This window comes from Rhinolophus ferrumequinum, chromosome 19 (assembly GCF_004115265.2).
Source record: "Rhinolophus ferrumequinum isolate MPI-CBG mRhiFer1 chromosome 19, mRhiFer1_v1.p, whole genome shotgun sequence".
In the NCBI taxonomy this organism is placed as follows: Eukaryota; Metazoa; Chordata; class Mammalia; order Chiroptera; family Rhinolophidae; genus Rhinolophus; species Rhinolophus ferrumequinum.
In genome coordinates, this window is record NC_046302.1 from 8400186 (window position 1) to 8415860 (window position 15675).

Below are 15675 nucleotides of genomic sequence, written 5' to 3' on the forward strand. Positions count from 1 at the left end.
CCAGATAATATCATGTCATCTGTAAATAATGACAGTTTTACTTCTTCCTTTCCATTTTGGATGCCTTGTGTTTCTTTTCCTTGTCTGATTCCTGCGGCTAGGACTAGATTATTTTCTTTAATGATAGAATCACAAGTACTGTATAATAAACAATTCTGAAAAGAATGGAATCATAATATAGTCACTATTCTATTTCCTTATATTAGTAATTAAGTTTTTATAAAAAACTTATTGGCTCCAAAAGTATATAATGTTCTTCTAAAATTAACTATATAAAGCACTCAGTTTTAATAATATTCATTAATATTGCAGCATTTACTCTGGCAATTATAAATTTATGTAGAACTTTTTAATTGATAGAATTTCAACATAGGAAACACATAAGGAGATTTTCCTTTACATTACATTTAGAATGTTTAATTATATTTGAAAGAGTATCTTCAGATAATAATAACAAATCCATGCCACAATTTTTTCAATTATTGAGATTGTCACACTTATTAAATGTGATAGGAACCTGTGCACACATATGATCACTGAGCAGCATTATCTCAGGGATGCTACATATGACATTGAAGCAAACATTGGGCTTTTTGGTCTTCTAAAGGCTGAACTCAAAGCTGAAATTAAATAGCTGATTTGGGATGAGCACCAGGGCTGAAGTCAAGTGCCATTACATCTCTAATATATGCATTATTTATTTTTAAAACAGCAGAAATATAGAAATGAGAGCTCTGTGAGCATGGGGATACCAGTCAACCTGAAGTGTCATTAAATTTGGGAGACTGTTATTCCCATTTCCTGAAGAGCAGTGACAGCCAACAACAGAAAGTAATCAAAGGCAAAGTTAATTGGAGGTCCACTAGATCTACTAATGTTACTATTTACACCAATAATTTTGGATGCTCAGAACGAATGATTATTTAAAATGTTCTCTCTTGAATTTACTTACTGAGGTTTTACCATGTGCCAGCCACTGCGTCAGTACTTTACAGGTATTAAATACTTCAATCCTCAGAGCAATGCGTGAGAAAGGCACTTTTATTTTTTTTTTTCCCATTTCATAAATATAAAAACCAAATTAGAAAGTAGTCAGGCAATGCTCAAAATCTACGGACATGTAGTGTCAAAGCCAGGATGCAGAGCCCAGGTCCCGATGACGCCACTACAGGGCCTGGGTATGTGTGAGTCCAGGGATTGTCTCATGATTGGCATTGGGATTTTCTTTCAAGTTTCAGTCTTGGGAACCTTCACCAGTGGTTTTTGCCTAAGGAGCTTGGAGGTGCAGTGAAAGACTGAGATTCCTAAACTTGCAGCTGAGGGAAACAGGGTTGAAGACGTAAAGGAGAGGGTAGAAATTAAAGCTAAGAGAAAAACAATAGATAGGGATAAAAGAAAGGATGTGCACAGGCTTCTCTAATTTTCTTTGGGAAAGGCAAAGTTTACCTCGACTATAGAAAAACACTTTGCTTCAAAATGCAAAATAATTATTAAATAATCTTATTAAGTAAGGTAAACATTTTCTTTTCCTTTTTCCCCCCTCCTTCTTCTCCTCCTCCTTCTCAGAAAGTACACAAAAGCATTTATTAGGTTGGTGCAAAAGTAATTGTGGTTTTTGCATTGTTGAAATTAGCTGTTTGATACTGGAATACATTCTCAAATAAATGTGGTTATGTTATACATCTTTTTTTTTTTTTTTTTTTTTTTTTTTAGGAGGGCACAGCTCACAGTGGCCCATGTGGGGATTGAACCAGTAACCTTAGTGATATCAGCACCACACTCTAACCAACTGAGCTAACTGGCCACCCCTGTTATACATCATTTTAATGCGCATTTTTCAGTTTATGTTTTTTTTCTAATGACTTATTACTTGTGGTTTATTTTATATTTATTTTAGACTATGGAAATGATGGTAGGCAAAAAGCAAATTCGAGTGATTTTCTTATTCGAGCTCAAAATGGATCGTAAAGCAGCAGAGACAATGCATTTGGCCCAGGAATTGCTAACGAACATACAGTGCAGTGGTGGTTAAAGAATTTTGCAAAGGAGAGGAGAGTCTTGAAGATGAGGAGCGTGGTGGCAGGCCATCGGAAATTGACAACGACCCACTGAGAGCAATCATTGAAGCTGATCCTCATACACAAGAAGTTGCCGAAGAACTCAACGTCGACCATGCTACGATTGTTTGGCATTCGAAGCTAACTGGAAAGGTGAAAAAGCTCAATATGTGGATGTCTAATCAGCTGACCGAAAATCAAAAAAATCGTCACTTTAAAGTGTTGCCTTCTCTTATTCTATGCAACAACAACGAACCATTTCTTGATCGGATTGTGATGTGCAACAAAAAGTGGATTTTATATGACAATCAGCGATGACCAGCTCAGTGATTGGACCAAGAAGCTCCAAAGTACTTCCCCAAACCATACTTGTACCAAAAAAAGGTCATGGTCACTGTTTGGTGGTCTGCTGCCTCTCTGATCCACTACAGTTTTCTGAATCCCAGCGAAACCATTACATCTGAGAAGAATGCTCAGCAAATCGATCAGATGCACCAAAAACTGCAACACCTGCAGCCAACATTGGTCAACAGAAAGGGCCCGATTTTTCTCCATGGCAACTCCCAACCACAGGTTACACAAACAACGCTTCAAAAGTTGAATGAATTGGGCTACGAAGTTTTGCCTCATTTGCCATATTCACCTGACCTTTCGCCAATGAATTACCACACCTTCAAGCATATCGACAACTTTTTGCAGGGAAAACACTTCCACAACCAGCAGGATACAGAAAATGCTTTCCAAGAGTTTGTCGAATCCTGAAGCATGGATTTTTGTGCTGCAGTAATAAACAAACTTATTTCTCGTTGGCAAAATGTGTTGATTGTAATGGTTACTATTTTGATTAATAAAGATGTGTTTGAGCCTAGTTATAATGATTTAAAATTCACAGTCGGAAACTGCAATTACATTTGCACCAACCTAATAGCTTAATGCCTGGTACATAGGTCTCGAAATGTTTCAAAATGTACCATATTACCTATTGGGAGAAACTAGGTGAAGAAGTGTACACAGATACTCCCCGTATTTTTTTTTTTTTAACTTCCTGTGAATCTTCAATTATTTCAATATAAAAAGTTAAAAAATGTATTAGTTATCTTGTATGTGAATTGTATTGTGTCATTGTGCTAATATTTTTCTTACCGAATGAAGGCTCAAGGACCAAGAACACAACAATTTTGTTACAAAGAGATACACAGAAAGATGAAATTAGGATGGAAACAATTTCTTCTGAGTTATAGAACCATAGGGCAGCCATTAGTGTGAAAGAATCTTAGAATCAAGACAGTTTAATCACCGAGCTTTTCTGGGTTTTAATGTGTGGTTTACTTATGATTTTTTCCTGGTTCAATTTGACTCATCCATTCAGATTCAGAATAATAAGCATTTCTTCAGCACTCACTCTGCTGGACAAAGTTGGGATAGGCTCTTCCACATTTCTTTGAATGTGATTTCAATTAATGTTTTCTGTATTTTAAGAGAAAGATATTTAATGAAAATCAACACTGCCATTTTTATTAATTTAATGCTATTTTCACAACTTAGTTTTTCTAATGAAATTAAAATATGTGGAACACATTTTATAGGATGCCTCACCTCTGCTGGGATAACTGCAAAATTGCTCAGTGGAGAATCCTTTTGGCTCTGCTAATCTGGAGCACAGTGAAAAGCACTGGAGTACTTAACAAGGTGGATAAGAAACAAAGGATTTATTTTCCTTTATATTCGATTTACAGTGGTGATTCTAGTAACAGGATGCACTATTCTGGTCAGAACAAGCCTATGCTAAGAAACTTGCAGCTATGGCTAACCGTGGGACAGAGCTTATGTTCTACTTCATTCTATGGGCCACCTTCAAGTTCTGTAAATTGGGAAGCGCAGCCTGAATAGACACCTCTGGATGGGGCTCAGTTCTGTAGCTACTTTTTTTCCTTCCTTCCTTCCTTCCTTCCATCCCTTTTCTTCCTTCCTTCTTTCCTCCCTCTCTCCTTTCTCTTTCTTTTCTTTCTTTCTTTCTTTCTTTCTTTCTTTCTTTCTTTCTTTCTTTCTTTCTTTCTTTCTTTTTCTTTCACTTTCTTTCCTTCCTTTCTTCTCTCTCTTTTTCTTTTTCTTTTTTTCCCAAGTCAAGCTGTTGTCCCTTCAATCTTAGTTGTGGAGGGTGCCATTCAGCTTCAAGTTGTCCTTTCAGTCTTAGTTGTGCAGGGCGCAGCTCAACTCCAGGTCCAGTTGCCTGTTGTTAGTTGCAGGGGGCGCAGCCCACCATCCCTTGCGGGAGTCGAGGAATCGAACTGGCAACCTTGTGGTTGAGATCCCACTGGCCCATGTGGGAATCCAACCGGCAGCCTTTGGAGTTAGGAGCATAGAACTCTAACCGCCTGAGCCATTAGTCCGGCCCTCTTTTACTTCCTTTTTTTTAGGATTGTGTGAGAAAATGTATCTGTAGCTGGTGTGAATAAAAAGAGATCCAGTGTTTTCGAAAAACAAAACTAAATTATGAAAGCTATAAGAAAGGCTAAGATTTCACTTTTTGGAATGTCATCTTGACATGGAGCTTTAAAAGGAGACAAGAAGCATAGAAGAAAAGATAAGAATAATTTCACACAAATATTTACCTGTATACCATTTACCAAAGTATGTATGGGAAGCTTTAGGTAAGAGATTACCTAAAGCAATCAATCAAAAAAAAAAAAAGAAAATAGTTGTTCTTTTTACTTGGGAATGTCAGTCTGTGAGTGATGTTTCATAAATCTGGATCAAAAAAAGAAAACAAAACACCGAGATGAATGAAAATAAAGGTTAAAAAAATTTGTTTAAAAAGTATTTTTACCATATAAGTATTTCTCCATTTTCAGATTGATTAATTTTTGTATTATTCAAAACAACAATTAATAATCTGCCTTTTATGTACGTTCAGCTTTAGGAACGATCAAGCTGAAGAAAAAAAGTAAAGAGTCCAAGGGGTGGCGGGTTAGCTCAGTTAGAGCACGGTGCTCTTAACAACAAGGTTGGCGGTTCAGTCACCTATGGGTCACTGTGAGCTGTGCCCTCCACAACTAGATTGAAACAACTCCTTGACTTGGAGCTCATGGGTCCTGGAAAAAACACAGTTACCCAGTAAAACTTAAAAAAAATATATATATATATATAAAATAAATAAATATATATATACATATATATAATAAAAATTTTTTTAAAAAGGAATAGTATCAAGCAACGCCAGGCGGTTTTTTTTGTTTATTTGTAATACTTTCCCCATTATGTTTATTATGTTTTTGTTTGAAGAGCAAAATCATCAATTTCCAAGGTTCCTTGCTGCTAATGAAAGTTTTCACTATCATTTGGAAGAGGACTTATTCTGAAACATTCTGGCCTTAGTAGCTACATAGTGGGATAACACTTTTTTAAAAGGTAACTTGTGACATTTCCTCTATTTCACAGATTTGAATGGCAGAGCAAGTTAAGGATTAAGACTTTGTGTTGTGTTCTGACTAGATAATACACAGCTTCTGGTATCCACAGGCTACATTGTAAGTGAAAATGGGGTAAGGGTCCATAGAATAATGATTGCTATATTTTTAGATATCATTTTTTTTTAAGGAGGGAACAGAGTGCATTTTATAAATACTGGTTTTAAAACCGTTGATCTTATCTTTGAGAAAGGAGTAATGAGAGAAAATCAAATGTAAAAAACACGTACTTGTGCTGAACTGTGAATGAAGATATTCTCACTGAAATGTCTAAACACCATACTCCCTAAAGGGACATGCTATAATGTGTAATGCAGGTAAGATAACCAAATTCATAGGTCTTGAGCAATATGGACAAAGTTACACAGACCCTCCTTCTTTGCTGTCTTCCCAGAGAATACTGAGATCAAATTTATTGAGGCCTAGCGACCAAGGGCAGTTAGTCACTCCATATCCTACCTAGGCTATCATTTGGTAGGTAACCTCTATTTTATGATCACGGAGAATTATACTGGGTAGATCGTCCAGATAGTTTTGTCTTTGCATGTACAGTGGCTGAAGAATAGTTGACACTCTGTAAATTTTGTGTTGTGAGATCACCAGTTAGTGTAAACAGCCAAATCATCTTCCTTCCTCCTTCTACCCAGAATTACTAAAGTGGTAGGTGTCAACAAGCCAAGTACCACAGCAGGGCAAAACCCTTACAGATTGAGTCAGCTGGGGTTGGTTTCTGTTGCTAGTTTGTAATTTCTAATGCCCTGTCATTTTGAGAGTTAGTGTCACAGTGAATTCACATAAGGGCATTCTGCAAGGTCAGGAGAGAATTACGACAATTTAGCCTTCAGTTTTACTTACTCTGTATTTGAGAAAATTAGACACATAACTGGAGTCACAGATTGTATTCCAATTTTTATTACTCTCAGATATTTAGTAGATACTATACAATTTGTTCTATGTTGTAATATCTGAAAGGGAAGTTTTTGGAATAGCTATGCAGAGCCCATTTTATCACACAGACATGAATTTCAGAGGATCTGATACACACAGCAGACGAAAGCTCATTAACTATTTATAATTCCCTCTCCTCCCCAAGAGTCCAGATCCCCAAACTGGCATCAATTAAACAAGTCCTTGTTTTGTTCTCCACTTCAAGAGATTACCATTTTGGAGGCCTTGGATAGAATTGGAGATAAGATTAGTCATGGAGATAGGAGTGTGAAATGGAATCAGAAAACCTAGGTTTAGCCCCCACTTTGCTCTTTCTTGAGAGCTTGAGCTACTCACTTAACACATGTAAAAAAAGGAGAATAATACAGATTTCAGTCGAGTGCAAGTGCTGCCAAAATTATTTAAACTATTCAAAGAAAAGAAAGCTAATCATAGGCACCCTTCGTCGAGCACCTCCTAGATATCAAGTACTGTGCTAGGTTGCTGACATTCTTCATTAATCCCAATAATCCCAAGAGACTGTTATCATCCTTCATTTTACAAATGGGTCACATGCCTACTAAGTAAATGGCAGAATCGAGATCTGAACTGAGGCCTGCCAACACTCTTGCTGGAGGATCTCCGCTTTGTCAGCTCAGGATTAGCAGGACATGGAGGTAATACTCTGTGTCTAAGAATTAAACGTGCAGGGTGGGAAAGCCGGGTGAACAAGGATGACTTTCTCACTCCACGACCAGGAAACCGGGCCCTCGGCTTTGTTACCAGCCACTTCGCAAGTGTCCCCGGCGCGCTGGGAGGCGGCGCTTCCTCCACCCGAAGGGTGGGACTCGCGGCCTCTGCTTGGCCCCAGATCGCCGCCGACGTACGTGCAGCCCTGGGGAGGGGGCGCGGGACCGCGAAGGGCGCGTCGGCGAAAGGTTGCGGCCAGCGAGGTTGTGGGCGAGGCTGGTGACCCAATAAAGCGGGCCGGGCCGCGGAGGCCCCGCCCGGTCCCGGGCACACACCGCAGGGTCCCGGGCCGGCGGCACAGCTTGCGCGCCTTCGACCGAAGCGCTCGGCTTGAGGGTGCCTCCGGCCGAGCCTGTGAGCGCGCGCCGCCGGGCCGGGCCTGGAGTGAGGGAGGCGGGAGGAGGGATCACCCGCCACCCGGGAGCCGCACGGTGCGGCCGGGCAAGGCGGGGCGAGGCCCGGGGCCCGCCCGCCCCCGGCGTCCGGGAGCCGCTCCGCCCGCGCCCCAGTCCCGGGCCCTCGGCCCGCCCCGCGCGCGCGTCCCCGCCGGCCCGTCCCTCCTCCTCGCCGCCCCTCCCGCGCGCGTCCACCGGCTCCCCGGCTCGCGCCGCTCCATGTAGCCCCGGATACCCGGGAGACCGAGGAGGAGGGGGCGACCACAAGATGGCGGGTACGTGGCCCCCTGTTCTCTGGGTGGCGCGGCGGCGGCGGCGCCTCCCCGCGCCCGCCCGTCTGCCGCCGCCCCGAGTGGCTGCCGGGCCGAAGCCGCCGGCGCGGGGAGCCGCCGCGGGGCCGGGAGGGCGGGTGGCGGGCGGCTGGGGCGGCGCGCAGTGTCCCTGAGGCGCTGACCGGGCCTTTCTTCTCTCCCCTCGGCGCAGACCTCTCGCTGCTCCAGGAGGACCTGCAGGAGGACGCGGACGGATGTGAGTGCGCCCGCCCTGCCGTTGCTGTCGCCGGCGGCCCGCGGGGAGCGGCCGGGAAGGAAGGGTGGGTGGCGGCGGCCTGGGCCCGGCCCGGCGGGGGAACTGCCCGGCGAGGCGTGGTCCTGGACCGGCGGGGGTCCCGATTTTGAGAGAAAGTCGCGCTTTCTGGAGGAAACGGTGTGCCCCCGTTCCACTGGCGGAGAGAGATGCCCTGAGTAATATTCCAGCTCGGGTTCTGTCCCATCGCCCACCCCTCTCATCACCTCCAACTCTCATGTGGCCCTGGGAGCTGCCTGGCCCTCTGTTTTTGAAGAAAGTGGTAGACAGAAATTTGAAATGGGAATTTGGGGTGTGTTTTCCCCTCTGTGAGTGCCTTCCGGGGGCCGCCCCTTTCCCCTCAAGCCTCCTGAGGAAGAAGGCTATAAGGAAGGAAGGTGTGTTTCCTTAGAGTTGCTCGCAAGTTAGCGGCCAGCTGTAGGGACGCCTGGTGGTCCCTGTTATCGTCCTGGGTTCGCTGGTCCCGTTTCTGATTGTAAGGAGGTGACTTACCTGTAATTTCACTTTAGCTCTTAGCAGTTTTTACGTTGCTCCACATCATTTGATTTGTGATTTACGGGAAGCTTAGAAGGTGTGGCCTTGGCAGGAATCGTTAGGTTTAGAAAGCATGTTTCTTTAATGCAAATGTTCACAAGTTATCCATACCTCCTTAAATATTAAAATTTCAGCTTTCCTTTGAGATAGTGAAGTTTTACAAGAGTTGATTCTTTTGTTTTTGTTTTTTATTTTAAGTTGATATTGTTTCCAGAATAGTGTTAGAAAGGAATGTTCATTTCCTATGTGCTTTTTTAACAACAGAAGGTAATTTGGAAATTATTCTGAGTTGAAATGATAGCCGTGGTAGAATGTGTGGTGTAGTTAGTGGAAAGCCTGTCGGATACTGAGATTTACTGTGACTAACATCTGTATAAGTAATTCAGAAATAGCTACAGTTTGAAATAGCTCTTTTAAATACTGTGTGATTAATCCTTAGCATTGTCCAATATGGTTTCCCTTGCCCAAATTAAGCTTAATTTTTCAATTCCTGGATGTTTTGAGTGAAGTAAAGGGAATTTATTATTTAGAAAGATTCTATAAAAAGAGTGATTATTTTTAAAGTAATTGAACCATATGCAAGCTTACCTTTTGCTAAGTTTGGGTTTATTTATTAAGTAAAAAGCTCTCTTAAACGGAGCAGTACTCATATAGCAAAGGACAGCTTTTACATTTCATTTACTGTTTTTCCTTAGAGCACTTAGCGGCCTACGAGTAAATTTAAATTGTTATTTAAAGCAGCTATTGATTTATTGCAAAGTTAGGATTAGAGAGATAGCTCTGGCTTTCACCTCCAAACAGGGGCTTCTCATTGTTGTATTTTGATTCAAGACTTTGTAAATAGAAGATACATTCATTCAGCATGTGTTTAGGAATGTCTGGAGCTTCTGCATATTCATTTATTTTCACTTAGGTGCCATGCACTCTTAAAGGATGAGCTGCAGTGTCACTTATGTCATTGACCCTTAAGGAACATAGTCTGGAGGGGAAGGCATACCTGTGAAGAACTCAACAATGATTTATTCATGAGCCTCAAGACTTCTCTGCTCGGTTCTGAGGATGGTCACAATCCATGCCCTCTAGTGGTTTATAAGCAATTTGAATGTAAGTGTGATAATGAAGGTATTAGAGCCAGTATAGCAGAGTAGTTAATAGAAAAGAGCCAGACTGCTTTGTTCCAATCTTGGCATTGTCACTTTGGACAGACTCTTGTAACTCACTCAAACCTGTGTACGCTTAAGTTTTGTTATTTGTAAATAGACATAATAATACATACCTTATAGAGTTGTTCAGAGCCTTACATAAATTAATGCATATAAAGCCCTTAGAACAGCAGCTGGTAAGTAGTGAATAAATATTACGTTATTATATAAATAGTAAATAAATATTATGTGTTGCTATGACTAAAGTGTAAGGGAAGATGGAAGGAAAGAGCAGAGAGGGAACTACTGATTGTACATTATATTACAGAATTAATATAGATGTTGCTCATGCTTGCAGTTAACTTTTTTAAGGTTCTGTTCTCAGTGTGTTTTAATTTAGGATAAAACGTTAGACATTTGGAGGCACAAATAGTTTATTTGCATATTTATAATTTCATTGAAGACTTTGTTAGAATAATTGCTTACTTTTCTCAGTTGTTAGTTTTTATAGGTGGTGCTGTTGTGATGGAGGAATCTTTCCCCTTACCCTTTTTAGTTCTTATGGCTGGTCAAATAAGTCAAAGGACATACAGCAGATTAACAGGAGAAAATCACATTTTATTACCTGTGCACGGGGAATTCACATAAGCATGAAAATTCCAAAGACAGTGAGGTAGAAGGGAGATATAGATGTCATTTTGGACAAAGGAGAAAGGAGGGGCTGTTTGGGAGTTCAAAGGAGACATAGGTAATTCACAGGTAGCAGAGAAAGTCCAAACAAATTCTTACTAGGCTACTCAGAAAGAGTGGGACAGAGGGGAATCTAGGGAACAGATTTTTGCATGGATCCTTCCTGTGCACCACAATTCACGTTTTCTGAAGTGAATATGCTAAGGTGATTATGCTAAGGTTCCCTTCCTGGAACAGGTTTTTCTATTTGAATCTCTTTAAGAAGGAAAGGGGGAGGTAAAACAAACAAACAACAACAAAAAAACTTTCCCTGAATTTGTTGGGCATTAATTATTTACACTTGAAATAATCTGCTTGCCAGGATGGCACATACCTGGGAGAGCTCCCTGCCCTGATAATACCGTTACCTAGAAATTCAGAAACGAGGGATCTTTGAACATCGCCAATTGAAGGACCAGTTGCCTTCTATTGCAAAGGGAGAAAGAATGAGAAATTTTCTGATGGTGCCTAGGTTGAGAGCAAGATGTTTGGTAAGGGAATGGAGTGAAAAGGTTTGTCACATCCTAGAGAAGCTGGAGAAGGTAGAGGACCAGAGATGTCAGCGGGAATGGTGCTTGGGCTGCCTTTACAACTAGGTTGTATCTTATGAATCTTATTTTCTGTCTCAGGGAACACTGTATGGAGGCCTGCCTCTGGAGTGCACAAGGTCCTGCCACTTCCACCAAGCGAGGTCTAAGTCAGCCCTGGGGATGGGTAGAAATTATTTTCTAGCCAAGCTCTAGAATCCTAATTACCTTTCCTAAATGTAGAACCTAGACTAAGGCAGAAGAGAGGGTAAATACTATTGTACAGGTAATCTGGAGCTGTGGAGAATACAAGAGGACCTAGGTAGGGTCTAGATCTTGAAAGGAGGGCATTGCCAGATCTTGATAAGTGTCTCAAGTCTTTTGATTGGTTTTAAGCCCCAAAGTCTATGTATAGAGTGAGTAGAAAGTGGGTAGAATAGGGGAAAGGGTTGGTGAAGGACTGATTTGACTGATACCCTGGGAGAAAAAGAAACAAAATCCTAGTATGTAAAAAATGGTGCGTTGTATGTCCATATTAAAAGGTCATAAAGGTAAATAAATAAAATTATTATTGAGTAATATTAAAATTAAGTTTAGGAAAATAATGCAATGAAAAAGTATGCTTGTTTTAATTTAAAAATGATACTTGAAATCCTGTATCATGAAACATACTTCAAATTTCAAAGTGAAAGCAAGACAGTGACTCCATTTGAATAGGTGTCTCAGCAGGGTGACTTCAGAGTTGGGTAAACCCTTCTGTTCCTTAAATAATGGGAGGCAATGCAAAATGACAGACTTTCAGAGAAAGATATTTCAAATTTATATTGTCAGTTTTCCAGAGATGAGATTTTGATTTACATTTAAGTTGCTGGATTTCTAAAATAGGTGAGATAGGACTTAAGTAAGATACAGTGTGATTTGATGACTTAATGATTGTAAAAATAATTTCATTGAAGGAGTTTGATTAAAATTTACATTTTTGAGAAAACATTGAAGAATGTTGTAAACGAATGATTACATAACACTTGACAGTTTATAGCTTTTATAAACAGTATTCTTCATAGCAGCCCTGTGATGTATAGGCTGTGGTAGTCTGATATTAATCAACTGATACACAAAGGGACTAAATTGTTTTCCGAAGAACAACATTCCTAAGTACCAGCCAGAATTTTAAGCTAGGGCTCCTGATTCTAAATATTATATTTTAAATATTATCTCTTCTTAAATTGCCCAGTTTACAACATTGAGCAGCCCAAGCTTCTTGCATAGTCCATTTGTTCGAACCATGCTTAAAATACCCTTGAAGATTAATCTAGTATGCTGCATATGGTTTAATTTAACCTAGAGAGAGATAATTAGAATGAAGCTTGCGTGTAATATAGCTTATTTAGTCTTTATGTTAACTTTTCTTTCATTTGTAACTAACCTTTAGGTCAATATTTATGTTACATATTTAGGTGCTCCTGTGTTGGGTCCATAGATACTTACTAGGGTTATGTCCTCTTGTTTGATTGATCCATTTATCATTATATAATGTCCCTCTTTGTCTCTTATTATAGTCTTTGTTTCAAAGTCTATTTTGTCCGATGTAAGTACTGCTACCCCAGTTTTTATTTCATTTTCATCTGCGTGAAATACCCTTTTCCATCCCTTTTAGTCTATGTGCGTCTTTCAGTCTGAGGTGGGTCTCTTGTAGACAGCATATGCAGGGGTCTTGTTTTCTTACCCATCCAGCTACCCTGTCTTTTGATTGGAGTATTTAATCCATTTACACTTAAATTGATTATTGATAGATACATAGTTATTGGCAAAAGGAAGGGCTTTTGGAACTGTATTATGGATATACCATACCACAGGATTTTTCAGAATGTAAATTTTGGAATCCTTTTACACTATATTATTTTTTGGGTTTGAGGGCAGTGGTGAAAATAGAATGAATTAACAACAGATCCAGAACTAACTGGGTATAACTGCCTAGACTGCACTCCTTTCAAAGAATCTCTGGGCCCTCTGACTACTTTTAAAAACTAGTTTGGATAAGCTTCTTTAAGTCCTTGCGACATGGGGAAGTGAGAAGTAAAAAAATATTGGGGCTGTCCAGTACCAGCCTGGGAATCAGTCAAAAACTCTAGGAAGGTGCCCTTGAAAGTCATGACATGATATTTAGAAGTGTTGTTAAATAGGGATTTGGAAGAGTGAGACATGAGACTTGGGAGCATGTTTTAATTGCCACCAACAAGACTGGATAGAAGAAATTTTTATTTAGAGACAGTATAATTGATACCCTAGAAAAAAGTGCTTAATGATTTTAATGGTACATAAGTATAGAATCAGTTAATGATGCCTTGGGTAACAATTCCTCCTATAGAATTTTTTTTAAAAAAAGAAAGAAAAAGGGAGGAGAACCCTTTGTAAATTATACATGTTGGCTGCCTGGGATTGTAGCTGTACCGACAAAAACAAACAAGAAAAACCCACCTAGATACATAGGTTTTTGTTTGTTCTTTCTGTCTATGAAAGGTAAATAGCCCTTATTGCTAGGTCAAGTTCATTAGTCTGCCACATTTGTTTGATCACAGGTTTATTATTTTATTTCTGGTCCTTTTACCTCTCAGTTCCTCTTATCAAAACAAAGAATTTATATTAATTTATTAAACTATTGTTACTTCTACATTTGCCTTATATTTTGGAATTTTGGATTGTTTTTCCTTTGATGGCAGTTTTTGCCATCAACTGCATGATAGGGTGAGCAGACCCTAAACTCAAACTAAGGTGTTGTTTTGCTTTTAGCTTGGATCTGAACATAAAACTAATTTAATGTTTTGGGAAGAAGAGTGAGGTGGCACACCTGTGGGATTTTGACTAGAGAGGTTAAAAGGCCTTCGTTCCCTATAACTTCTAACAAGGTACTTTTGTACAGATCTTTCAGTTGGCAGATCACCTAAGGATCCCCCTCTCCAAATCCATCCCCTGACTCTCCTATGTCAAGTCTTCTTAGCTCCTTATCTCCCTAGACTTAGGAACAGACTTGTTTTCTGGCCTAATTGATGTCACTTTGGTTGGTATTTGAGCTTTTATCATGCTATAATTCTGAAATAATATGCCTGTATAGGGGAAAAGAGCACTGGGATTTGTAAATCTTTAGACCTGTGTTCAAATTATAACTCTTGCCATTTATTTATTGTATAATCTTGATCAAGTTACTTTTCTCAGCTGTTCTGTCTTTAAATTGTTGATGGGGTTTTGGATTGTTTCTAGCTTTTTACTATTACAAATAAAGCTGCATGAGCATTCATGTACAAAGTCTCTGTGGATATATATGTTCTTTCTCTTGGATATACGCCTAGGAGTGGAATAGCTGGTTATCTTTTTTTTTAATTTATTATTTTATTTCTTTCTTTTTAAAGAGGGCACAGCTCATAGTGGCTCATGTGGTGATTGAACCGGCAACCTTGGTGTTATTAGTACCATGCTCTAACCAACTGAGCTAACTGGCCACCCCAGGGTATCTTTTTTAAGAAACTGAGAAAGTGTTTTCTCAAGTGGCTATACCATTTTACACTCCCACTGGCAGTGTGTACTTCATCCCCTTGTCAACACTTGGTGTGGGCTGTCTTCATTTTAGCCGTTCTATTAAATGGTAGTGGTTTTGCTTTGTAGTTTGAATTTGCATTTCCTTAATGACTAATACTGCTCATCTTTTCATGTACTCATTTACCATTTATATGTCTTCTTTGGTTAAGTGTCCAAATCTTTTGCCCATTTTTTATCGGGTTATTTATTAAGTTTTATTTATTAAGTTTTCAGAGATCTTTATATATTTCAGATACAACTCTATCATTTTGTAGATATTATTTGCCATCTGTGACTTGTCTTTTCATTGTCTTAACTGTATTTCAAAGAGCAGAAGTTTTGGATTTTGGTGTTCAACTTATATTTTTCACAGATGACCTGCATCAGATTGAGAAAATTCCCTGAATTTCCCGAAAGCTTTTTTAAAATTAGGAATGGATGTTGGATTTTGTCAAATGCTTTTTCTGCATTTATGATATTTATTCTTTTTCAGATTTTTAATATGATGAATAACACTGATTTTTATTGTTAATTTTTTTAGTGGGAATTTCAAATATATACAAAAGCTAATGAGCCATCGTAGTATATAGCCACCACTTAGCTTCAAATTCCACTTTAACATCTGTACTTTTATGGGTAGTCAGAGTACTTTAAAGATATCCATCCCAGGTGTCATTTTATTTTAACTAAATATGTCACAATGGATATTCTTGAAGTGTGATGTTTTAGTCGGTGAACAGAAGGACACCTAAGGTTATGGTAAGGCATGGTAATTTATGAAAGTTTAAATGATTAAATTCTTTAGACATTTGCTTTGCTGGTTCTACTACTATATCTGTATAATTACTACACCCACTTACATTTTAATCATATTGATCACCAGATTAAGAGAAGCAACATCTTGTTTATTTTTATCTTGCTAAAAGATTGCTAAAACATTTCACCCCTTTCGGTCAACCTTAAATTGTGGTAAAGGAATATTGGTAAAC

The 15675-nt window shown here is 39.4% G+C and overlaps 1 protein-coding gene and 1 pseudogene across 7 annotated transcripts in view; both read left to right on the forward strand.

Moving 5' to 3' along the window:
* Positions 1–1900: 1900 nt before the first annotated feature.
* LOC117038765 (histone-lysine N-methyltransferase SETMAR-like) lies at positions 1901–2905 on the forward strand (annotated as a pseudogene).
* A 3738-nt stretch (positions 2906–6643) lies between these two features.
* Positions 6644–15675, forward strand: part of PPP4R1 (protein phosphatase 4 regulatory subunit 1) — a 68319-nt gene continuing 59287 nt past the window's right edge. For 2 of the 7 annotated variants that reach the window (XM_033087248.1, XM_033087250.1), the window contains exons 1-3: positions 7791–7871; positions 8080–8124; positions 9629–9819. In XM_033087248.1, the coding sequence (XP_032943139.1) occupies positions 9741–9819 (79 nt within the window). In that variant the 5' untranslated portion in view covers positions 7791–7871; positions 8080–8124; positions 9629–9740. Of the gene's footprint in view, positions 7556–7736; positions 7872–8079; positions 8125–8169; positions 8189–9628; positions 9820–15675 lie in introns of those variants that run through there. The other 5 variants (XM_033087246.1, XM_033087247.1, XM_033087249.1 and 2 more) reach the window with 3 other exon arrangements.